Source organism: Myodes glareolus, chromosome 24, assembly GCF_982192425.1.
Source record: "Myodes glareolus chromosome 24, mMyoGla1.1, whole genome shotgun sequence".
In the NCBI taxonomy this organism is placed as follows: Eukaryota; Metazoa; Chordata; class Mammalia; order Rodentia; family Cricetidae; genus Myodes; species Myodes glareolus.
In genome coordinates this window covers 2,784,220-2,810,296 of record NC_142049.1, presented here as the reverse complement: position 1 = coordinate 2,810,296, position 26,077 = coordinate 2,784,220, and the positions used below count along the sequence as shown (strand labels likewise).

Sequence of the window (26,077 nt, the reverse complement as noted above, 5' to 3'; positions counted from 1 at the left end):
ATAACTAGCAAAATTAGTTATGAAGTAGCAACAAAAAAACATTTATGGTTGGGGTCACCACAGCATGAGGAACTGTTTGAAAGGATCACAGCATTAGAAAGGTTGAGAACCACTGTTCTAAGGGAACAAGTTTCAGGAGATTCTGTTAGATGTACTGTGGTTGGCCTGCTACTGCAGGGGACAAGGCGTCTGCTCTACTTGAATGGACGTCTAGACTTTGTCACCTGCAAAGGAGGGATGATGCTTTCAAAGACTGATGTGTCATTCTCTGAGGCTAGACAGTTATGTCCGTAACCTTGAGGGAAACAGCTACTTAAAAATGAAGCTCAGCTTGCCTCAGGAGGCAGAGGCAGGTGGATCTCTGTGAGTTCAAGGCCAGGTTGGAGCTACATATTGAGACTCTGTTTCAAAAATGAAAGAAAAATAACTTGTAATTATGAGCAGACCAACACTTACCGATTCTATTTTAGCTTTATTTTTTCATTTTTGAGCCTAATTTTTTGTACCCAAATTATCCTGCTTCCATGATCTTGTAGACACTCTTCTCTTATTCCAAGTCTGACTCATTGAAATGTCTTAAAAAAGTAGGGCTAGCAGTTCTGTTTTCAAGTCTGTCATTAAAACAAACAAAAACGTGCATTCAGAAACATGTCTTACCTAAGTGAATGGCTGCTCTTCTAGGGCATCCAGCACCCTCTTGTGGCCTTCAGAGGTACTGTATACACTTGGTGCACAAACATACATATACGTACAAAAACACACATAACCTAGTGTCTAGTTGGATTTCATAATTTCAAATGAGAAGTCAGGCTAGGTATGGTGGTACATGCATGTAACCCCAGCACTTGGAAGGTAGAGAGGGGAGGATCAGGAGTTTGAGGCTAGTCTGGACAATGTAAGAAGACCCCATCTTTTAAAGCGAAGTAGCCTGAGGGATAGATGATAAGGGAGCTAAATGGAAATACAGTTACAGGGTAACTGGTCGTGCCTGGAGTTTTTAAGGTTGTGTTAGAGATTGGTGTACATAAAGTGCTGCTCACAGCAGTGCCTGGAATGTAGTTCTAGCTGTCCACGATCGGCAAGGTTAGTCCTGGCCTCATTTGTTTATTTACTTCGATGCAGTAGTTTGTGGTGCCCAGAGTGGGCTCCAGTTTGCCACGTAGCTTAGAATGATCTTGGACTTTTTGTCCTCCCGCCTCTACCTCCTGCGGCCGAATCTTAATATGGTTCTAGGCGTCCGACTCAGGGCCCTTGGTGTTAGGCAGACACCTCCAGCTGAGCTGCATCCCAGCCCTGATACTGACTTCCAGGAGAGACGCCAACTAACTTTTAACGCACCCACGATTAGAACACATCTGAGAAACTAAACAGTTAAGTATCCTGGAGTCTGTGGTTTTTTAAATAGCAACAGCTGGTCCCTGCTTTTGCTCTGTAAGCAGCTATAATGCACTGGTTTCTGGTTTCCAGAACGCCAGGTGAGGAGAGGGCAGTGCTTGTGTGGATCATGTGAACAGGAGCAATGAATTAGGACGAATAATCCTTCCGAATACATGGTCTAAGTACACCGTGGTGCCGAGAGCTAAGCTGCTCGACATGAAGCTGCAGCCATTTTCATAAAACTGATAAGATCCTAGTGATACATCCACCCAGATGTAGCAGGAAAGGCGCTGTCGGAGAGCTGAGGATATGGCTTGGCGCCGGAGCACTTACCTGGCGTGCGCACAGCCTGGCTTCATCCTCAGCATCACTCAGTCCCCCCACAAAAAAGTTCAGCTGTGCGTATGGATGGGTGGGTAGGAAAATGAGTTGATGTTGTGTTTTGTTGCACATAGAGTAAGCACAGTTTCATTTGACTAAGTTGTTAGCATGTGTTAGTATGACAGACGGGGAAGGGCGCTAAGGACATAACAGGCATTTTAGTGACAGGATTGCCCATAAGTAGAGTATAGTACTAGAGATCACTGGAGATGAGACACCGGAGTGAGGGAGCAAAGAGGGGTTAGAACTGGAAGTTAGAAGAATTTGAGCCCTTAGATTTTGTTTACTGATAATGCCAAGCCTGTAGCTAAAGTGGAACTCAGGTCGAACAAAGGGCACACTATCAAAAGGAGAGACAACCAAGGAGCTCAGTGGCCAAGACGTTGGGAGGATCCTTCTGTGGGTTTCAGTTACCAAGACAGTTCCACAAGGAGGCAGGAACTAGGATCTTGGTGGGAGTGGGAGAGACCAGTGGTTCGGGGCACATGCTGCTCTGCCAGAGGACCCGAGCTCAGAACTGCCTGGGCTTCTAGCTCCAGGGGATCCGACGGCTTCCTTCTGGCTCCACAGGCACCTGCACACACACGACGTAGTCACACAGACGCAACGTAAACTTCTTACTTTATGAAGGAAAGAGTTGTTTATTTGGGCTTAATGGTTTCAGGGGGATGAGAGTCCATCGTGGTGCAGGAGCAGGAAGCTGATGGAATTTTTCTCCAGCCGCAAATACATGACAGAGCAGGCGCAGGGCTCTAGAAGCCCGCCCCCAGTGACACACTTCCCCAGAAGCCGCACCTCCTAAACCTTTCCCAGAGTAAAAACACTGTCAACTCAAGCAGTCGTGAGGACAGGAAGTTCCACTTCAAGGCCCATTGGGCAGGAAGTGGCACCAGGAAGAATGCAGGACAAACAGCAGACTCGATATTCAGTTCAGAGGTCGGGCGTTTCCAGAGTAGCAACCCCTTCGTTTCTGTCAAGCCATGGAACATGCATGTTATTGAAACTAAAGGAAACTCAGCGTCAGTTTTGAAGGCAAGGTGGTTTTAAGGGGAACGGTCATTGTTTGGTAGTGTTGCCAGGATGGCATGCAGGCCTCAAATTGGAAGAGAAGCCAGAACTATGAGTTTTTCTGTAAAAATCTGTGTGAAAGTGGCCTGATGCGGGCCAGGCCTGACAGAACGTGCCCTCGCAGCTGCCCCAGTGAAAGGCCATCGGCTTCCTCGACGCTGCAGTTACCGATCGTGTCGGCCCCGAGTCCTTGTTAAGATACTTTTTTCTCTAAAAAACTTTACTCGGAGGCAGGTTTAGGGGCGCACACTTCTGGAGGAAGTGTGTCTGTCCCTGGAGAAGGACTTTGAGAGTGTATGCGTGTAGTTGCCTGTCACAATTTTGAAAGTTCTCATTTAAAGTGCTATTATGATACATACTGGTGTATGATGACGCTTCTTATCTACCTGACTGCTTCCATGTTGGACTTAGTAACGCACTGCCCCAGCCACTGTCTGGAGGCCACCACACAGTGCTGTTACTGGGCAACTTACCAGCTGAATGCCCATTATTACTCAAGCAGGTGTCACACACACACACACACACACACACACACACACACCATAAAACCAATAATGTGGTCAAGGAATGTGTATGGCCTGGAATTTCCATAATTAGATTTCAAGGCCAGCAAGATGGCCCAGGGTGTGTGTGGGAGGGTGTGGGGTGTGAAGGCATCACAGCACAGACCTGGCAACCTGAGTTCCATCACCAGACCTCAGGGAAGATGGAAGGAGCCTAAGTACGTGGAAGTGGAGACCCATGGAGAGCGTGGCGATGGGCTCCGCTCTCCGAACACATGCCTTAGCGTGTGCTTACACATTTTACACGAGATAAAAATTTAAATAAAATTTTGGACTTCGTAATAAGGCTTTCAATGAAGAAACGCTAAAGGCCTGAAGAAATGACTCATCAGTTAAGAGCACTTGCTGGGGCTGGAGAGATGGCTTAGGTTGGTTGTTCTTCCAGAGGTCCTGAGTTCAATTCCCGACAACCACACAGCAGCTGACAACCACCTGTAACTCCAGCTCCAGGAGATCCTCTTCTGGCCTCCTGGGGTACCTGCACATATATGTGCATACACATGCATGCACTCAGATGCACATACACAAAAAGAAGAAAGAGAAAATACTGAGTTTCTAAATTTCATAAAAAGATTTTAATATTGAGAATCTTTTCCTCCAGTCACTGCTGACTGGAAGGAGTTTTTGTTGCTGAGAAGTCTGTGTAGAGTTACATTTGCCTCGACAGGGGTGGGGGCACAAAGCGCACCTCTAGTCTTAGCTCCTGAGCATGTAAACTGGGTGAACAGCTCATTGCCCACAGTTTGTCGCTGGAATGTCATTTGAGCACGCCAGTGTGTCATTACAGAAATAAAGCCACAGAGCAAGAACCCACCTGTATCTCCAGGGAGCTGCCAAGTGCAATTGAAAAGCGAAGAGATCAAATCCCAGCTGTGGGGTGTTTTACCATATTCTTTGTATTAAGACAATTAGCTGAAACTGTCTACTTAAGAGAAATCGTTTTGGGCCTAGAATATATTTAAAAGCTAGGAAACCTGAGGCAGTTGCGGTAGTATAAATCTATAATCCCAGCACTCAAGGGGGTGGTGAGTTCAAGGCCAACCTGGGCTACATCATGTGAGCCCATACCCCCAAACAAAAATAAAACAAAGCCTGATTGTGATGACACACCTCTGTAATCCCCTTTGGGAGGCAGAGGCGAAAGAATCACTGCAGGTTTGAGGCCAGCCTGGTCCAGACAGGAAGCTTCAGGCCAGTCAGCCCACAAGTGAGACCTGGTGTCAAACCAACTCTTCTATTAAGAGATGCTGTTACTGATGGTGTCGCTAAGATATGGCCGAAAAGCACCTCCTCTAGCTCCCCGACTGTGACGCTTGAGCTTAGCCCAGGTCATTCAGAGGGACAATACAGAATTTCTTTGGTCCTGCACAGCCAGTGGTCCTCCTCCTTCCCCACTTAACTTTCTATTCACTTTTTTTTTTTTTATCACAGTGAGTAATCACCTGGGATTTATAGAGGATTAATGAATGAGCCTTTTCTAGCAGCATTTAATACATCACTCAGAAGAACAGGTCTTACTTAGCTGGGAAAGGCAGGCCACCTCATTTTCACAGTAATTTTAAGTGCAGGTCGTGAAAACATTAAGACGCCATCCACAAAGGACGTTGAGACAGCAGCGAGTCCAGTGCGGCCAGAGTTTGAGAGGGGGTCACATGGGTCAGACCCCCTTGACGGTCCGGTGACTGAGTTTGAGTCTTTGGGAGTCGTTACTCCCTTTTGTTCGTTGTTTGGTTGTTGTGCAGCCACGGAAGGAAAAAACTGAACGTCAGGATCATCAGCAGCACACCTGGAAGACAAAACCCAAAGTCTGTAGGGAGGGCGGTCATGACTGTGTGGGGACAAGTTAAGACTGCGGCTCGCGTTTCTCTTCTGTTGGCAACCATGGTGCGCACCGGGGGTTACGACGCCGAAGCCGCCAAAGCCGTGGTAGAAGCTTTACTTCCGCTTCACTCCAGGCGCGGTGAGAAACCCTGCGCTTAAATCATTTGTTCCCCTGCCAAGTGGCAGGGTTTTCTCCGTGCCTCAAAGGCGGCTCGGGAGGCAGGAGCTCACAGCATTTGGTGTTTTTGTTGTTTTAAAGTAGAGCAAACATAGATTAAAGAAAAGAAAAATCTCTGGAGAGTAGGTGGGACTCCAAGGTAGGAAATACCTGGATAGCTCTCTTGGGATTTCACCCAGAGTGTCCGGACGTGTATGTGAGGCTCTTGCTCTTGCTTCACGGGCCCCACCATTGCGGTTTTACAGATGTGTCCCAAGCAAATACCCCAAACCAGTACTTCAGTCTTTAAATATAGTTTTAAAGATTACTTGCATATTAATAATGTATATTAGTAAAAATTAGTAATGTTTGTTATTTTTGCAATGTTGTGTAAATCCAGGCTTTGCATACACTAGACAAGCTGTGACCACTGAGTAACGTCTCCAACCCTAAATCTTCAATCTTTTTTAAATTTTTATAAATTACTTTTATTGTATAGGTGTTTTGCCTATTTTATTTAGCTGATGACTAAGTAAAAGGAAGAAATGCTGGTAACATAAACACTGGCAATATATAAAATACATATTATCTTTCTAGCTACATTACTAGATTCATCTTTAAAAGAAGTTTTTAATGACGCGATGGGTAGAGCCTCGAGCCTGCTAAGTACACACTTCGTGGGCCACGTCCCCGTCCTGATCTAGACTGCAGTAACACAGATGGGACACGCAGCTTCCAAGGACACAGCATAAAATAAAAATGCTTTTCTAGCACACTAAGTTTTACTTTTTGTCTCTTCTCTGGCTTCAGAAATTGATAATATAACATTCTTGTGTGGTTTTGTTTTGTTTCCTCTGTGTAACATCCCTGGCTGTCCTGGAACTTGCTTTTTAGCCCAGGTTAGCCTCAAACGTTCTAACTTAAAGAGATCCTCCTGCCTCTGCCTCCTGAGTGCTGGGATTAAAGGCATGTGTCACCATTCCTGGCTCATATATTGTCATATTTTGAGATACGATATTTTAACATATTTAACCTTGGAGGCTGGAAAGATGGCTTGGCAGTTAAGAGCACTGTTTGCTCTTCAAAGCAATTGGTTTAGCCGGGTGGTGGTTTGAGTTCGAGGCCAGCCTGGTTTACAAGAACTAGTTCCAGGACAGACACCAAAGCTACAGAGAAACCTTGTCTCCAAAAAACAAAAAACAAACAAAAATCCCCAGCACCCACATGGCAGCTCACACCATCTGATAACTCCAGTTTCAGGAGATCCAGGGGCACTAGGCACACAAACAGCGCACACTCACGCATGCAAAATACCCACACACATAATTAATCGATTAAATATGCTTACCCAGAGAAGGGGCAATCCAGTAGACTACGAAGAACTGGTTGAAGGATTCCTCAAAGCAGGGGAAGTGCATAGACAGGGCCAGCGCCGGGTTAAACAGCGCTCCGGTGAGGCTCCCTCCTGTGAGCGCAACAGAGGTGAGATGGGACTGTGGTTAGACAGCAAACAGCACAGCCCCTCCTGAGCACACGCGTGCCTGTGTATGGAGGAAACGGCACAGCCCCTCCTGAGCACACGCGTGCCTGTGTATGGAGGAAACGGCACAGCCCCTCCTGAGCACACGCGTGCCTCTGTATGGAGGAAACGGCACAGTCCCTCCTGAGCACACGCGTGCCTGTGTATGGAGGAAACGGCACAGCCCCTCCTGAGCACACGCGTGCCTGTGTATGGAGGAAACGGCACAGCCCCTCCTGAGCACACGCGTGCCTCTGTATGGAGGAAACGGCACAGTCCCTCCTGAGCACACGCGTGCCTGTGTATGGAGGAAACGGCGCAGCCCCTCCTGAGCACACGCGTGCCTGTGTATGGAGGAAACGGCGCAGCCCCTCCTGAGCACACACTGAGCACACACTGAGCACACGCGTGCCTGTGTATGGAGGAAACGGCGCAGCCCCTCTTGAGCACACATGTGCCTTTACATGAAAAACGGAAAGTAAAATAGACCAAAGCATTCCTAGTGGATCCATGTTTTCCCATCAGCAGAGTGCTTAGGGTACCGAATGGCAGAACTCAAAGACAGAAAGCAGTTATAAAGATTAAGAAATGAGGGCCAGAGTGCTTGCTACAGGAGTATGAAGGGAGACCTGAGTTCGAGTCCCCATACAGGTAGGTGCTGCATGTGCTGACAGGTGGATCCTGGATGTGGTGGCAGCCGTCCCACTGCAGATGTAGTCAGAGACCCTGGCTCAAGGAAAAGGTGCAAGGTGATGGGAATGCACTCAGCACCCTCTGGCTTCTTCATGCACATGGACAGGGACACACACACATACTCAGCATCCTCTGGCTTCATGCACATACATGGACTGGTTAGAAAGCACACAGTCCATCAGTGTGTTGTGGGAGTAACTTCCGCTGCCTCAACCAATAGTCGCTGAAATACGAGCCCACAGTGCAGCGGGGAGCGACTTCCGCTCCGTCAGCCAATAGCTGCTGAAATACCAGCCCACTGGGGCGTGGTATATTTCTCTTTTAAAAAGAGAAGCAGTTCGGGATCAGGCCCTCTTGGTTCCGGCTCTTGGTTCCGGTGCTTGCTCCTGGCTCCTGCTCCCGGCTCCTGCGACTAGGCTCCCTTCCTGACAGTTTATGGTGTATGTAAGTTTTACCCCCCAAAATAAATAACCCCTTAAAACATAACTGGTGTGGGATTGATTCGTCGATATCAGTGGAGTAGACTCAGGTCCCAGCTCTATGTAGCCTGGGTTTCTGGTTCCGATCACACAGCCAACAAGGGAAGGAAGGCTGGATAACTGACCAACACTGCTTGGCAGAACCGTAGCGGTGTGTTTGCTAGTACCTGTGCCCCAAGACAGTGACATCTCTGTCCTTCCAAGTGGACGCTTCTTCACACACATGGACTGTGACACAGACATAGGCCTCTGTAGCATGTTCACTGTCTGGATGGAGTGGGGTGAAGTGGAGCTGGGAATTGGGAGCCTTTCCTGGGACTCACAACTGAGATTTCCCAGACCAAGGACGGGCGCTGTTGAGAGGAAGCTACTGACTAAATTCACCAACCAGTCTGACAGCACAAAGGCCACTTGTGCCTTCTGGTGCCTCAGCAGCTATAACGGGAGTCATCTGAGGACATCAGAATCATTCTTCAACAGCCACCCTGTAATGTTAGACCTAATGACATCTGGGGACCCTAAGCGTTCAAGAGGATTGTTTGATTGGCAGCTGCTCTTTACAGTTTCCACAGAAACAAAGAGTAAATTGGGTTCCTTTGTACTAAACGTCATGGGCAGAAGTGTAAAGACTTCCAGATCTTTGTAAAGTCATGGCTTATGATCATACGAGTGCCCTGCAGCTTTTAAAAACATTTGTCATCAGAAATGCACGAGCTGTTGACCTGACAACTTGTTTGCTTCAGTACCGCGGGCCACGGCCTATGAAGACTGTTAGGTCCAACATCAGGAAATCTCTTACGTCTTGAAACTGAAGCTTGACCCCTCGCAGGGCCTGTGGGAACTGCGACTAGGACCATGGCGTCCCTCAGATAGGGGTCGGCTCTGTGATTTGAACTCACAAAGTGCAGCAGAGGTCATGCCGAGTTCTGGATGCAGAATTCTGAGTCGCTGTGTTGTCTGGACCCCCACTTCTTTGCTTTCTTGGAACAACGCTCTGCACCTGTCAGTGGTCTGGGCTGCTGGAGGACGAGAGGCTCCGTGGAGGGAACCAAGGTGCCCCAGGTGACAAGCACCCGTGGCCAGATGTGAGCAAGCCTTCTTGGCGTTTGACCCCACTACTGCCAAAACAGCAGCAGCTGCACGAGTGATCTCAGGTTTGCCCATCTTGCCCCAAAATGAAAGCGTCTACTCAACAACAGCATCACCTGGGTCCTTCACATACGCACCCCACACCTGGGTCCTTCACATACACACCCCACACCTGGGTCCTTCACATATGCACCCCCACACCTAGGTCCTTCACATACGCACCCCACACCTGGGTCCTTTACATACACACCCCACACCTGGGTCCTTCACATACGCACCCCACACCTGGGTCCTTCACATACGCACCCCACACCTGGGTCCTTTACATACGCACCCCACACCTGGGTCCTTTACATACACACCCCACACCTGGGTCCTTTACATACACACCCCACACCTGGGTCCTTCACATACGCACCCCACACCTGGGTCCTTCACATATGCACCTCCACACCTAGGTCCTTCAGGTATGCACCCCAACACACATACACACAGAGACCATTAAGCAACTGGATAGAAAGAACAAAGAACCATGAGAAATAACAATTATTACATACCAACAGCTGTAACTAAAGCAGGTACTCCACATTAGTTTTGGCTTCTGTGGTAAAAGAAGCCCAAGCAGGGCATTTTGCTGTTTTACTATATAATCCTTGATTGTTAGGGGCTGTCCCGTGTCCTGTAGGACATTTAGTGACATGTTTCCACTAGATGCTGGTAGCCCACCCCTTCCCAACTTCACAAAACCTCAGGCATCACCAGACAGCCCCAGATAGGAACTTCTGTTCGAGAGTAACACTGATATTCACAGACGAGAAGACATATGTTCGTTTATAGCAAAGAACTGGGGAAATCAAATCCCCAGGAAGGTGGTTTAGACAGACAAACGTATTTGGAATAAATGCACTATTCTGAAGAAACTAGAGGATTTTTTACAAACATAAATCTCCAAGATAAACACTAAACAACCACATGAAAAAGAATACAGAGATATGTGCTTTTATGTTCACGTGAACACAATCATCAGATTCAGTTTTGTTAATGATTACCTATATGCTCAATAAATAAATGAAGGTTAGGATGAAGCAAAGTTGAGGGTTTTTTCTTTTTTCTGGTTTATAAAAAGGACAGGGCACAATCTTAGCACAGGTGAGGGTTCCTCGGGGGACTGTCCTGCTAGGTGGCACTTGGTGGTTTATTCACCCTGTGGCTTTCTCGAATGATGTCATGCACAAGAAAGTAAAGATTAAGTAAAACTTAAAAATTTGGATCTTAAAAGTAAAGCTGAGGTGCTGCCCGCCTTTGGTGCCAGCTCAGTCCAGTTCTTCCTGAGAAGCCTGGGGGGGCGGGGCCACGGGGAGTCCTGCCCTGCCTCAGGTGATTCTAGCTGGGAGGGAATTTCTCCTCAGGCTCTGGTGGCTGTGCTGGGCTGTCTTCCTGCCGCACTGCTGGCTAAAGGAAATGTGAACTCGGGATTAGCAATCCTGCAGAGATGGTCACACTATACAGGAGACCCGTGGGAAATGGCGGGGTAGAGGAGTAAGGACAAAAGCCACATTTCCTTGTTTGCTTTATGCCAGGAACAAGCTGTGGGTTTGAAATGCAATTCCTCGTACCCACTGAGGTGGTAGCACCCATCTTAAATATCTAAGGGCACACAGTCCAACTCAACCTGGCCTCTTAACTACAAAATTAGACTGGTGTCGTGAAAAGTTTGGGACCTTTGTTTAAACTAGTTTTTGGTTTGTTTGTGTTTATCTGGTGAGGGGATGCGCCTGGGTACCTCAGCATTTATGTGGTGGTCAGAGGACAACTTTCAAAGTGATCTTCCTCCCACCACGTGGGCCCCAGGGGTCAGACTCAGGCGGAAAGGCTTGGTGGCAAGCATCTTTACCCGCTGAACCATCTCACCCGTCCAGAAACTTAATTTTCATTTGGAAATTGGTGATTGTATTCATTTTATTTAGTTTCTGTTTTAAATGAAGGTATATTTAAGCTCTTAAGTTTCTTTTTCGTTGGACAAATAATTTCACCTGCAGTCGTGGCTGGAGGGATGCTAAAAACCCAGAGGAAGTGATGGTGAATCAAGTAAAAATACTGCAGTTTCTCCAGGGAGGGGTGGGGAGAAGTTAGAAAGTCTGACTGCTTGCTTGTGCGGTGACAATCGGCTGAGTCCTAGCTACAGATCTGGAGAGCATGTCTGAGCTCCCCTCATAGCTTATTGTGTAGGGGGACACAGGCATTATGTCATAGACAGCGTGTAGTTTAAAATTCTAGAAACTGCAACAATAAAGACAATGTACACGCTTAACGCTTTAAAATACCTCATTATGCACGGAAAGTGAATGCATTTCTCCATTTCCTTCAGTAGCTTACAGCTCAGCAGTACCGGGCCTGGCGTTGCATGCCTGGGACCCCAGCTGTTCAGGAAGCACAGGTGGGGGCCGGCAAGGTGGCTCCAAAGTACACAGTAATGACAAGAGGCCTCTGCTCACACGTGAAAGGGGTACTGAGCCACGAACACACAACACTAGGAGCCTGCAGCTCGGTGCTCAGATCTGCACCAGACGTTCAGCTAGTCCAAGGCACTAGTCCATTCTCTGTAGCACAGTGACGACATCTGGAGAGTGGTGATAAGCTTCAGTGTGGCCGTTTCCAAGGTGGCTTCTCTGGGGCCACCCACTCTGGATAAAAGGACCTCAAGTCTGTTCCATACTCTCCTCCTGGGGTTTCACACTGCATAGGGGCAAAGTCATGTCTCTGTAAGACCTTAACATTAGAAGCCTGTTTAACCCAGGGTTTAAGGATTCATTGGCAACAGAATCATTTAATAATTAAAAATGTTAAATTCACACACACACACACACACACACACACACACACGTCATAAAGCCTGCCATCTGCTGTTCTTGGTATTCACGGCCTTTTCCCAGCAGTATTCCAGCCCTTGAAGTTTTCCCAGTGCCCCTCCTTTTCATCCTGTTTTGATAGGATCTCGTGTAGCCTAGGCTGGCCTCGAACTCACTATGTAGCCCGGGCTTACCTCAATTTATCATCCTCTTGCCTTAGCTTCCCCGGTTTCTGGGGTTACAGGCCTCAACCAACACGCTGGATCCAATCTTTCCAAAAAGAGTTTCATTGTTCCAAACATAAAGCCTGCACCTACTCAATCATGCACCCCCACCCGTTCTTTCCTCGTCCCCCGTTCTGGTCGCCTCTATTTACTTCCTTGCTCTTGGAATTTGCCTGTATTGTGTGTTTCCCGGAAGTTCAGTCACGGAGTATTAACCCTTTTGTGCCTGGCTTCTTCGGCTTCATGTCACGTTCGTCCGCATGGCGTATGTCAGAACTTCATTCCCTCTTACAACCAAGCCGTACGTGATGGTGCGTGCCTTTGTAACTCCTGAGAAGTGCGATAGTGGCCTGAGCGCTACCCCGACGCTCAGCCGCCCAGCCGAGCGAGCTGTGGTTCGGTGGTTCCAGCCTAGCCGGTCTGCAGCCCGCGGCAAGAAGTCATTTCACTGCTGGCTGTCACTTGTTTTACTCACACTGGGAATAATAACGACATGCTCATCCATGGATGATTGTAAGAACTAAGATGACTCATAAATCTTTAGCAAAGTGATGTGGTCTGTATCAGGGACCCTGGGGGGACTTATCGCCCTTATATTGGTAGAAAGACAGTGGAAAAAACACATCTGTAATAGACTGAATTGATGTAGCTTTATAACTGGCTGTGTGTTTGGTTCCAGCGCTGGAGTCTCAAGCCCTGTCCAATGCCGTAGCCCACCAGCTACAGCGCAGTGCGGTGAGCGGACCTGCAATGGGCCTGCTGCCTGCCGTGCTGAAGCTTTCATCTAAACAGGCATGCGGAGCTAGCTGCCGAGGTGGCCAAGTTCACAACCGCGGTTTCGTAATGGGATCACCTGGGGAGAACTTTAACCTGTGCCACTGCCGAGCTCCTTCCCAGAGCTGTGAGAGGCGGATCTCTGCACCAGGTGGGCATATTTTTACGACGCCGCCGGTGATCTGAACACGGATTGTTGAGACCCTCTGATGATTGGTTTACCCCCCCCCGGGTGAGTAGTCACATTCAGGAAACCGGCAGAGTTTCAGAGTCCTCGAAACGGCATGCTAGAGTCCTTCTCTGCTGACTTGAATGACTTCAAATGTCACTTTGCTTCTCTTTTGAACGCCACTTTTACCCCTTGGGTGAGACCAGGGCCATGTGCATACGCCAGCTTTCTTTCTTTGAACTACATTCTGAGTCCAGGAACAGTTAATAGTATATATACTATTTATGGAATCATAACTTGGTACTAAAAACATAAAAATTCAGGAAGAACACCAACGCCACAACAGTCAACAGAGGCTGGGGGAATGAGGCAGAATGAGAGAGAGCCAGGGGTCGTGAATGGCTTTCTTTTTGTTGTTGTTGTTATTTTTTGAGACAGGGTTTCTCTGTAGTTTTAGAGCCTGTCCTGGAACTAGCTCTTGTAGACCAGGCTAGCCTCGAACTCGCAGAGATCCACCTGCCTCTGCCTCCCGGGTGCTGGGATTCAAAGCGTGTGCCACCACCGCCCCAATGGTTTTCTTTTTTATAACTATAAACAAATCTCAAAATATTTTGTTTTTAGAGACTGGCCTCACACCCACCATGTAGCAGAAGATGACCTTAATCCTCCTGCCTCCACCTCTCCAGTACTAGGATTACAGGCATGAATCACCTGCCCGGCTCTTTGCTGCTTTATCTGGCAAATACAAGACTGTGGCTAATACCGCTCACGCATAGCAATGTTTCTGCTTTAGCTGAAGCTGACGCACTGGCCCCTCAGATATGCACCTGCCCTCTTCTGTGACCCCACACAATGGATTTTCATGTGTGTCTGCTAAAAAACAATACTAGGTTCAAAGAAGGGAAAATTGTGTAGTCTTTCATTTTACCCTAGGAAGTCAAACACACACTTAAAGTATATACTTTCCCCAGTTTAAAGGAATTTTGTTTGCCACACGGGGGACTGAACCCAGAACCTAACGAATGCTAGGAAGAGCTCTTTACCCCTGAGCTCCATTTCCCACGGCTTCACCTTCAATGGGGAGGAGAGAGACTGTAAGTTTCCTTTATTGTATTCATGCCTCTAAAACATTTTTATAATTCTGCTAAATCCCAGTAAAGTATTTCGTTCTTTTAAATGACCCACTAAGGCACATTTTTATCATTAAACAATTTTTGAATTTCTCCTAGAGCCGAGGTTTGTCCCGGTAAATAAGTAAATAGAACTTCTGAAGATCTTTTTTCTGGTTTTTGTTTCGTTTCCCGTAGACAGGATTTCAGTATTTACTAAGGTCTGGCCTTGAATTTACCATCACCCTCTGGCCTCTGGCTCCTGAGTGCTGGGATTAAAGGCATGCGCCACCACACCTAGCTGAGAATTATTTGTTTTTAAAGAGCATGTTTGAACACAATTTAATTTTGAAACACACCTTTCATGCTAGATTACTTTAAAAATTCCCGTGTAGCTCTCCAAAGGGAAATACGGCAAGGGCCAGTAGGAAAGGCACTACAGAACTTCTGCTCCCCACTCTTAACTCCTGACCAACCATGCTGGAAAGAACTTTAGCTGGGATCATTTCTCAGTAAGGGTGTCAAAAGCAATCTATACCAGCTTGCCATGAGAGCCGTAACTGATAAGCCGCCTTTCTGACATTAAAACAGCCCCTCGTAGGCTATCTAAGCCCTTGGCAGTAATCTAACGACATCTTAGTTTCGGCACCGGAGTGTCTGCTTTCTCTGGGTGTTCAAAACAACACTGAATGACGATCTGTATGTTGGCGTCAACCGCTAGGCACTTGCTGGAAGGTGGTCAGAATAATAATAAGGGGCCCGGGGAAGGGTGCAAGTAAGTATTCCATCACATCGGAGTAGGGGGCTCAAATGTATTGGTAAAGAACTTGGAACCTCGGGTCATGGGGGTTCGGTACCGCCTAGCCTAGTGTTTTGTGGGAAGGACAAACCTGCATAGGCCAGAAAGGTGATGAGTGCAGCCAGCAGGTGGATGCTAAACTTGGCTCGGACCTCCTGGAAGTGCAGTAGAGCGCTGTGGAAAATGAAGGAGCAGATGGCCTCTGTGATGATCGCTTTGGACATGTCCGTGTGGATGGGATTCTTGCAAGCTAAGCTTCTCTCGTTGAAGTGGTACTTGGTCAGACTCAGGCTCCACAGGGCGCTTACGCAGTACCTGCTGCACAGGGCGCTAACCAGCTGAGCCAACAACCTCACGGCCCCCGACTCCGGGGACATACCCCCCAGAATCATCTGCATCATCACGCCGCACGGGTTGCTAGCTGTGCCCACCAGGGTCAGGCCGTGCACCAAGGAAAAGAAGTAGATGAGGGTCAGCGTCCAGGTGGGGTGCGCGGGTTCCTGCTCGCTCAGCAGTTGGAGCTCGTGGGTGCAGCAGCAGAGCTGGAAGGTGGCTAGAAACTCCAGGACGAAGGCGTGGGCCGTGGGCCTGTGCCGCTGTCTCCGGGCGATCACGCGGGCCAGCCCCATGAGCAGCACGACCAAGAGCATCAGCCCCAGCGAGGTGCAGGTGTCCTGCACCTCGGGCCGGAGCCCCAGCAGCGCCGACATGGCTCCCTGACGGCCGGGGAGAGAGGAGGGCTGCAGGGAAAGCCGAGCGTGGGGGCTGGAGTCCGAAGTCCGCCGCCCCGCCCTCCCACGCCCCTCTGGGCGGGCCGAGCCTAGAGCCCCGGTTCTGCGCTGGAGGGCTCCTCCCCTCCCCGGCTGCGCTGTGGAGCTGTGACCCGAGCCGGGGAGGGGGAGGAGGCAGGGGAGGCAGCAGGGGAGCCGTCCCTGGGCAGCGGCGGAGGGGGACAACGGTCAGCAGAGCCCGAGACCACTGCGCACGCGCGCGGCGTCCTAGCTCAGGGCTCCAGGCGACCCCCGCGCCACCGGTGGCAGCTCCCGCTTCGCGCGGCGCCCGGCCTGAGGTCGCCAGCTTGAACTTGGCGCACTCCGGAAACTGAACTCCGCGCAGCCCCGAAGGTCATCTCTGTAAGCACCACTAAGAGAGAGACCGAAGTTGAGGAGCGAGGAGATGTCCCTCCGGGCAGGAGCTGTGATCAACTGGGAGTGGGCATGAGAACCCAGATTTGACCTGTGCCACAGGGTGTAGGAGCCTTGACTTTCTTCACCTACCCCGAAACTTTCTTGTAAGTGTGCAATACATACCATGTATATGTAATATATATTAACATATTATATATGGCAAACTTATATATACACATATGTATATATTCCACATGTATGTATAAACGTGTGTGTATATATACATATATATGTATGTATATATACTGCACGTTTCACATGTGCAATTGATTGTTAATTATATTCACACTATTATTGATCTATCCCTGCTATTTCCAGACTTTGAGTGTTGGTTCTCGTTTTTTATTTTTATCCTATGCATTTGATTAATTATTATTTTTGTTTTTATATTTATATATAAATCCATTAATGGGGGCAATGTACCCCATCCCCTGTGTGGTCCAAGAGCCACCTGCAGTGGTTTTCTAGCTCTCCTTGCACAAGGTGGGTACCAGGGACCAAATCGGGTCCTCGGGAAGCACCTTCCCCTGCTGAAGCATCTTGCCTGCGGGCCGGGGAGGTGTGGTGGTGGGGGTTCTCAGGCCTGAAGTCCTCCAAGTTAATGCCTCTGTGATCCTCATGGTGAAATATTAAAATACTTAGAAGTCATTTTTTGCTTATTTGTGTTGGCATCCAGCGTGGGAAGGAAACCCGGAGCAGGACCTTGGAGAGGTCGTCTTCCCGGGTCACTCCCAGGCAGGATGGAGAGAAGGGAGTTTAAGGGGCCTTGGGAAAGGTGCTAGCCTGTAGTGGAAGTCCAGCACCAACTGAGAGTCAAGATATCCATCACAATTATCATCCGTTGTGAAGTTAGCCTATGGGGATATTTCAAATAAGAATGTTAAAACAGTTCTGAAAGTTGCTTTCTGAGGCCACCTTCGTCCTCCTGTGGCCTTTGTGTCTCTTCCACCAGGGTACACCGCAGCCAGGGCCAGAAGGTGCCGAGGATGATGGTCCAGCCAGCCATTCTCATCTTCAGGTGATGTCGGGAGACCGCAGGCTCCAGGGTGGCTCTGAGCAAGGGAATGTTCAGGTAGAGGGTTGTTCTATGGGCTTTGCTGAATGACGCAGACGAGATTCATTCTAAAACCAAGTCAAGGAAACAACTGGATGGATCATGCGCAAAGGAAATACTACTCTGTTCCACTGTGTTTCCAGCTAGAAATGGTGGAGGACAGGAGAAAATGAGAGGAAGTACAGTGGTTTTGTTTGTTTTTGTTTTGTTGAGACAGTGTTTCACTGTGTAGTCCTGGCTGTCCTGGAACTCACTCTGTAGACCAGGCTGGCCTCAAACTCACAGAGATCCACCTGCCTCTGCCTCCCGAGTGCTGGGATTAAAGGCGTGTGCCACCATGGCCCTGCTAACTTACAGTGTTTTTAAGGATGTCTTCTGATGGGAACACAGTCTGAAACATTTATTCATATTATTTTGGTGGCCCTTATGTTATTATCATGTGACAATAAATTCTGTGAGATTGTGTTTGTTACCAAAAAAAAAAAAAGAAGAATTTTAAAATATGGATGCACCAAGCCGGGCGGTGGGTGGTGCACGCCTTAATCCCAGCGCATAAGAGGTAGAGGCAGGCGGATCCCTGTGAGTTCGAGGCCAGCCTGGTCTATAAGATCTAGTTCCAAGACAGGCTCCAAAGCTACAAAGAAACCCTGTCTCGAAAACCCAAATAAAATAAAAAGAAATAAAATACGGATGTCCCATACTTAAGGACTAAGCTGATATAATCTTTCTCTTTTCCCAGCTGTAAGCCTACACTTTCCTGGTGATCTCACGAGAAAACTCCACCTAGTGAAAGACATATCTTATCTCCCTTGCATAACCTTTGTGACCCAGGGTTTTACCTCACCAGATTGCAATCTTATCCAAGCTGTCTCCCGAACCACTCTATAACCATTAAAAAGGATGGGTGTATGTAAGGAAGGAGTCCTTCCTTACATTTTGAGCCCTGGAATCCCAGAGCCTCTACAGTCAACACGCAGCCGTGACTCAGCCATTTAACTACAATTCCCGAGACGTCCACGCCCACACGTCTTCCTGAGACGTCCACACCCACACGTGGTTGCCTACTGTCCTTTCCCCGAGTACTTTTCTACTGCTGTCCATGTGCAAACAAAATCTCTTCTTTATGAACTCCCAACTCGCTTCACACCTGCTCACCCTGAGAGTCTTCTCCTCTTTGAAGAAGCCCGGGTTTGAGCACACTCCTTAATCTCAGCCAAAGCAGGCAGACCTCCGGAAAGGAGCCCTCGGGCTGTATCTCCTTCCCCACCTCCACTGCTAACAACAGAACCCCTGATTGGTTTCAGACATCACGAAAACTCCTTAGCACGGAGCAAAAAGTACTTCGTGAGTGGTGTCTTGATATTGAAACTTGTTATTTTAACAGCCTGAGTCCAAGAGTCCGTGCCAACACCACACTCCGATAACTCCCCGACTTGGGCGGCCCACAGTGAGGAGCGGAAGATAACTTCTGGGGCTCCTCTGACCTTGCACTTGAGCAATGTTCCCAGCAGAGGCAAGGTTGCCATGACTGACTTAGTCAGGAGGTTCCACGTGGCTAAACACCAGCCTACCTCAGTCTTGTCCCATGTGGCTCCATCACCCACAAATCCACAGTTCATAGGGCTAAGCGGGGTTGGGGATGGTGGGGCGAGGTGAGCTTCTCCATAGTTCAGTTCTATTTCCCAATCTCGACTCGCAGTTTATTATACCTAATAATTAGGACTAAACCTAATGAAAATTCCCAGACTCTAGCCCACACCTGTTACCGTATCATGTTGGTGGCCGAGGCAGGAGGATTGCCTCAAATTTAAAGGAAAATTCCCTTTTAATGCTAAGATTCTGTGACTCTAATAGAAAAAAAAAGTTATTTCACAAAATACAAACCATGTAGAGAAATTAAGCCCTTTCTCTTTCCTTTTGCCTGAGCAAAAGAATGTAGGTAAGTAAAAGGCATTTCTTGGCCGCTGCTGTTGGAACAGGTCGCTTTAAAACCAACCCTGGGAGCGTAACCCTTTCCCAGTCCCCTTGAGGATCAGTTCTATGAATTGTACCCATTTCCTGCTGTGCTAAGAAGTCACTTTTGCTAGGAAGAGCCAAATAGGAAATCTGTCTTTTGGACTTTGTAAGGGATTAAAGATCACCATATACTTTGTCATTAAATGGACTTTGGACATTGTTTCAGTTAAGAAATGGGAGCCAAATAGGCTTCCAAGAGAAGGCTGCGCCCTGCTCTGAGTTAGTCCACATTGTGTGAGACTGGCTTTCAGGCTGTGCTTCGCCCTGGGTGACTGCATTTCACAAGCTCCATTTGGGTTCACTTTGAGCGCAAATGGCTCTGTATCTCCGTATCTCCTGCACAACGACCAGCCCAGCACCGTGAGACACAGACTGATACTTTCTTTAAAATATTTACTTTCAGCCGGGAGGTGGTGGTGCACGCCTTTAATCCCAGCACTCGGGAGGCAGAGGCAGGTGGATCTCTGTGAGTTCGAGGCCAGCCTGGTCTACAAGAGCTAGTTCCAGGACAAGCACCAAAAACTACAGAGAAACCCTGTCTCAAAAATAAAAAAAAAAGAAAAAGAAAGAAAAAAATTTTTAAAAATAAAATATTTACTTTTATTTTATATATGTGAATGTTTGCCTGCGTGTTTGTACGTTACATGTGTCTGGAGGCCAAACAAGGCGTCGGATCCCCGAGAACTGCAGTTATGAATGTCTGTAAACCTCTGTGTGGGTGCTGGGAATTAAACCCACATCCTCAGCAAGAACAGGAAGTACACCTAACTACTGAACCGTCTTTCTGGCCCCTAAGCAATCATTATTTTTCTGATTTTTTTTTTTTTTGAGACAGGGTCTCTCTATTATGTGACTTTGGCTGACCTGGAACTGTTGTGTAGACCAGACTGGCTTCAAACTCACAGAGATCCACCTGTCTCTGCCTCCTGAGTGCTGGGATTAAGGGCGTGCGCCATCACCAGCCAGCCTAATCAATTATCCTTAAAAGATGTCAGCTCTAAAGAAAAGTGGTAACATAGTAGCACACAGGCATATTAACCCCACCAGAGAGCTGGCTCAGACGGCCAGTGGGCTCATCCTGCCTGTGACTCCAGTTCTAGGGGTTCATACACCCTCTTCTGCTTTCCATGAGCACCGGCACACACGTGGCATGTCTTCACACACGCACACAGTGCACATAAACCATATCAGAAAAACCAGGCTCTAGAACTGATCAAGCATACCAGTCTGACAGAAGGTAGAATACCTCGAACCCTATAAAAAAAGGACGCCTAAAGTTGCTATGGCAACGGCCCCATCAACCTGCCATCCAACTGTGCGGGGATGTGGGTGTGTCCAGGGACTGACAGGCACAGAACTCCTTACTGTCTCGAGTTTCACCCCGTCTTGGAACCCTCTGCTCGAGGCAGCCCGCTTGCACTGTTGTCTGTCTGCCTGTCCATCTGTCTGGACCTTGTCCTATACCTGGCCTTCACAGTTCTGCCCCTGGGCAGCTCAGCTCTGTTACTCTATTGCTCTCCAGCCGGGTTTGGTAGTCTCTGACGTGACCACCTCCAGGCACCGCCTGTATCCACCTCCACCTCTAGCAAGGGCCTCTTCGAACTCTGATGAACGGGGCTCTCTTCAGCCCTCTGCAGCCATCCTATAACTTATGTATATGCATAGCTATGGATGCAATTGCTGTGATGTTTGACGTGTCGTTGGACAGTTAGTGATAGTAATTAATATCAAGTATAACAGGTGTGGTGATATATCGCTGTAATCCCAGTACTTGAAACAAGAGTATCAGAAGCTGAGGGTCATCTCAGGCTACATGAGTCTCTGTTTCAAAAGTAACTAAATAACTGGAATACAAGAAGTCCTGTTTCCCAGTGGCCAGCTGCCAAGGGAAATCCAGACTGCGTGGCAATTCATAGCCAACACAACTAACAAGAAGCTTGTGCATTTACTATTATTTAATAAATTCTACTTGGATGGTGGTGGTGCACGCCTTTAATCCCAGCACTCGGGAGGCAGAGACAGGCGGATCTCTGTGAGTTCGAGGCCAGTCTGGTCTACAGAGTGAGTTCCAGGACAGGCTCCAAAGCCACAGAGAAACCCTGAATCAAAAAACAAAAAAAAAAAAAAAAGGAAAGAAAGAAAAGAAAAGGTCATTTGACCTCAAAATGATAAGCACTGCTTTAGTTAATTATTTGATATTGAATATTTTACATCAGCTAAATCAATTTCCCTGATTTCAGAGTCAGGAAAGTACCTACACCCCCTTCACAGTGATGTCAATTGCTGAGACTGCTTACCTTTAGAGAGACAACTAAGGTCACCCTTGCTGTTTTATAATTTACAAGAGATCAGAAAGTCAGTCTCAAAAGGGCAAGCTTGGTGTCACACATGGGCAACCCTAGCGCTCTAGAGTCAGTAGCTGTGGCAATCCCTGCAAGTTCAAGGGCTGCCAAGGCGCTGTGTTAAAACCCTGTCTCAAAAAACAAACAAAAAATTGTAGAGTAATAGTGAAAAAGTGGGGGAGGGAGGATGGGTTCTCTTGGGGATGGGGAAAGACACTGCTAAGACTTCAGGGAAGCAGGACTCTTGCATTTTGTTCTATAAGCTGACTGCTGTCGCAGCTGGGGACTGACTGGGGTTTGTGTGTTGGCGCTGTTGTACGGTTGTGTGGAACACTACGAAGGCTTTGAAGATAAAGCATTGAACCGAAATCTGTAGAAGCCCGGACATGTGATGCACGGACCTGTGGAGGCCTGAGGGAGCTCCCAGGCGGAGAGAGCTGAAGGGAGGAGGTTGGTTGGCAGGGGCAGCAAGGGAGAGCATGGGGAATGATGTCAGAGAGCTGGGTCCTGGTGGTCCACCAGGGAGCACATGGAAGGGTCAGGAGCGGGGCATGAGCAGAACCTGGAGGCACTGACACACGGTACCAAGCCTCAGCACTTGGAAACCACAGCAAAGTCCAGCGGGAGGTGTTCACATTGGTCCTGGGACAGCACAGGACCAAGGAGGGAGTCCTTGTCCTATCCATTGCATGCTATCCATTTTCCCGTACCACGCATGTCTTTTACCTTCGCAGCAACATGATGAGGGTCGGGGTGCAGCTCAGTGGTAAAATATCCGCCCAACACGCTTAAGACCCTGGGTGGGACCCACAGCAATTTAAAAAGAAAACCAGAAAAAAAAAAACAAAAACCACACAATCCCACGAGATAAGTATTGTCCCTGTTAAAACAAACAAACAAAAAAATCCTCAAGGTTCACAAGATGGCTCAGTTTCAAGGTAAATGCCTGAAAACTGGTAAACTGGTGACCCAGGTAGATTCCCATAATCCACGAACAGAAAGGAGAGAAATGCCTTGAAACATTGTTCTTTAACCTCCACACACAGTCTGTGGCACAAGTGCACTTGAACACACACACACACACACACATTTATTTATTATATATACACATACCAGATCTCATTACGGATGGTTATGAGCTACTATGTGGTTGCTGGGAACTGACCTCTGGAAGAGCAGTCAGTGCTCTTACCTCTGAGCCTTCAGCTCTGACACAGACACACACACTTTTAGATAACATTTCAATCCTCAGAGAGCAACTTGACAGCAGGCGTAGTCACCTTTAGTAAACACAAGGGAAGGGCGGCATTTTTGTCGCCTCTTGGTCTCTTATCTTTTCATGCCGCTGACACCAATTTGTTTTGTTTTATGTTTGGATAAACAAAATGGTGCTGAGGCTAGAAAGGCGGCAGAAACAAGGCAGAGAGGCAGGCTCCTGGGGCTGAACTGCCTGCCAACCTTAGGCAGGACTCTGTGTGTGTGTGGCACATTCTGCCACAAGGTGGCAGCACCTTATACTCATTCCTTCAGTGGCCACACAAAGTTTTCCCTTTTTGTTGTTGTTTTCCGTGTAAACATACTTAATAAATTGGTTGTGGTGATACAAAACTATAGCCCCAGCGTTCAGGAGGCAGAGGCCAAAGGAACGCTGCCAGGTCAGCCTGGTCTACATAACAAACTCCAGGCCAACCTGAGATACATAACAAGATCTTGCTTCAAAAAAGCCCAAACAGGCCAGATAGATGGCTCAGCAGTTAAGAGCGTTTGCTACGCTTGTAGAAGACTGGAGTTTGGTGCCCAGCACCCACGCTGAACATCTCACATCACCTGTAACACCAGCTGCACGGTATCCAGTCCCTCTTCTGGAATCTGACGGCCCATATACTTACATGCACTCAGACAGACAGACAGACTTTCAAGCACAAAAACACACAACACATACAAATAAATCTTTTTTTAAAAAGCAAAGAGAAAAGTTAGTAAAAATGTATAAGTTATAGCCTATATATGGAAACTTAATTTTATCTGGAAATACTGGTCTGAAATAGACTTTTTCTCTAAGTTCATAGGAGTAGTTCATACACTTGTAAGTTTTAGGATCTTGACATCTGACCCCGAACAAGTAGGACAAAGCAGAACACAGATGTCATCTGAGTCTGACACAAAATGGAGCATGGTAACTGACTTTCCACTTGGGCGTCACAGGGGCCTGAGATAGGGAGCTCTCGCACTCAGAGACCTGGCAAAGGAAGACGTACCTTACATCTTCTATAGAATCCCTACCCCTCGGCCAGTGAGACGGTTCGGTGTGGAAAGGTACTTGCCTCGAAGCCTGGCCCCTGAACGTGATCCCCTGAACCCTCGTGAAGGTGAAAGGAGAGAGCAGACTCCATACAGTGCTCTCTGATCCCTACACATGCACCACACCCATGTGCACACACAAACACACCCCCACTTAACGCCCACCCCTAGGCTAATTGGAAATGTCGCACAGCACACTCAGTTCCTGGTGAGGTGCCTGACATTTCTCACACAACACTTTGCTACATCTCTAATAATTACTTAGATAATTATTGTTTTTCTTCTGTTCTTTGAGAGCCTTTAGAGAGTATTCTGCCTACTGGTTCTCAGCCTTGGATGTGCTTTAGAACCATGTAGGAAGCTCCAGAAGCCTAGCCCCCGTGACCCCTGTCCCAGCGACTCTGCTTTAGCACAGAGTGTGATATAATAATTAGTTTTGGGTTCGGGGTTTTCAGTGTGTGCCAGGCACTTGCTCTCCCACTAAGCTAAATTTCCTTCCTTCATTGGAGCTTTTAGATGCCCCCAGATGGATCTACTGCCTGCAGGATAGATGAATGTTCCTCTAGAGTCTAGAACAACATGCTGACTATGTTTTCGAGAGGCTCAGGGGTGGAAGTGGCTTGTCGGGTGACAGGAGATTAAGAGTTCAAATCAAAGATGGCTGACTCAGCCTTGGATTCTCTTAGTGCAGCTCCCGGCTCCCGGTTGTGCCTCTGAGCCGGGTCCCTCTTATGTCTAACTCACGGCAGTACAAGCTGCGACTCCGGTGCTTACTATGTGCCAAACCCTGAGTAAACCGCAGAACACATTACCTCCAATCCGTACAACAACGTCCATGGGAGGCATGGAAGCAGAGAAAGGACAAAAGAGGAGGTAAGAGGCAGAAGCCGCTGTTCAGAGAGTCCAGGAGACTAGCTGAGTTCCAGGCAGAGAAGCCAGTGCAGTGTTGGATGATGGTTGTTGGGACTCTGAAAACCCAGGTTCTGTCTCCATCCAAAACCAGCTTTAGGGAGTGAGTTCAGGGATAGAGGAGGTGCCTCGCTGGGCCTTGGGGCTCAGTTCTAATACACACGACAGACAGACAGACAGACAGACAGACAGACAGACACACACACACACACACACACACACAGGAACTGGAGAGACAGTGCAGCAGTCAAGAGCATTGGCCGCTCTTACAGAAGATCTGGGTTCGATACCCAGAGTCCACATGGCCGTTTACAATCACCTGTAACTTCAGTTTTAAGATATCAGATGCCCTTTTCTGACCCCTGTGGGCACCATACACACATGATACACAGACATACACATATGTAGTCAAAACACATATACACCCCAAAAATAATGAAATAATAGTTTTAGGAATTAAAGCAAAATAAAGCAAACAAAACCCCCACAGTCTCAGGCCTTCTGGGGTCTCTTTACTGACTCTGCCTTTAGGGCCTCGCTCACCCACTTTAGGCAGACTCTAACCCGCAGGACGTCCACTCTGTCTTGTATGTGACTTGATCTCTTTCATGGCTGAGAGGCTTCCTCTAACTGCGTCTCTTTCTATCGTTTGGAGCTGTGACAAGAGTGGTGGGATTTTACTATCAAGACACTAACATTTAGCGTTTTGTAAGGCTCCAGCCTCAGGATGGCCCTACGGAGGGGAGCCTGGCAGTCCAGAAGATGACACGGGAACCCAAAGCTCCGGGCTTGCTTTCGCGGGAATAGTCCCTCTTCCGCAAGCCAGCCGCTAGGTGTCAGTCGAGACCCCGGTTCCGAGCGAGAGGCTCCCAACCGCAGTAGGAATTTTCCTCTGTACAACACAAAGCCAGACTTTTCCCTCGCAGGAACATTCTGTCCAGCCGCAGGCCGGTGGTCAGGAGCCTGCTGTGTTTGGGGAACCGCGGCTGCCCGCACGTCTTTCCTGAGAACACTGTTCTTGATTGTGTGGGACACTGCCACCTTGTAGCTTCCTCTGGGTCCTAGAGTCGCGCCTGGACCAAGCAGAGCTGCCACAGCTTCGTGGCTGTGACACACATAGGGTTGCTACGGGTGTGCTGGGAGCTGGACTGTCCCGTCCACCGGCTCCTTCCTCGGGATCTAAACATTGTGCACCCC

The 26,077-nt window shown here is 48.2% G+C and overlaps 1 protein-coding gene and 1 pseudogene across 1 annotated transcript; one reads left to right on the top strand and one right to left on the bottom strand.

Annotated features, from left to right (window-relative positions):
• Positions 1–3,941: 3,941 nt before the first annotated feature.
• Positions 3,942–15,838, bottom strand: Aqp11 (aquaporin 11). The gene is made up of 3 exons (XM_048435111.3): positions 15,163–15,838; positions 6,716–6,832; positions 3,942–5,175 (listed from the first exon to the last, which is right to left on the bottom strand). Exons 1-3 carry the CDS (start codon positions 15,779–15,781, stop codon positions 5,096–5,098), a joined length of 816 nt encoding a protein of 271 aa, XP_048291068.3. The 5' UTR covers positions 15,782–15,838; the 3' UTR covers positions 3,942–5,095.
• Positions 15,839–16,998: 1,160 nt separating this feature from the next.
• LOC148117941 (small nuclear ribonucleoprotein E pseudogene) lies at positions 16,999–20,017 on the top strand (annotated as a pseudogene).
• The last annotated feature ends 6,060 nt before the right edge of the window (positions 20,018–26,077 follow it).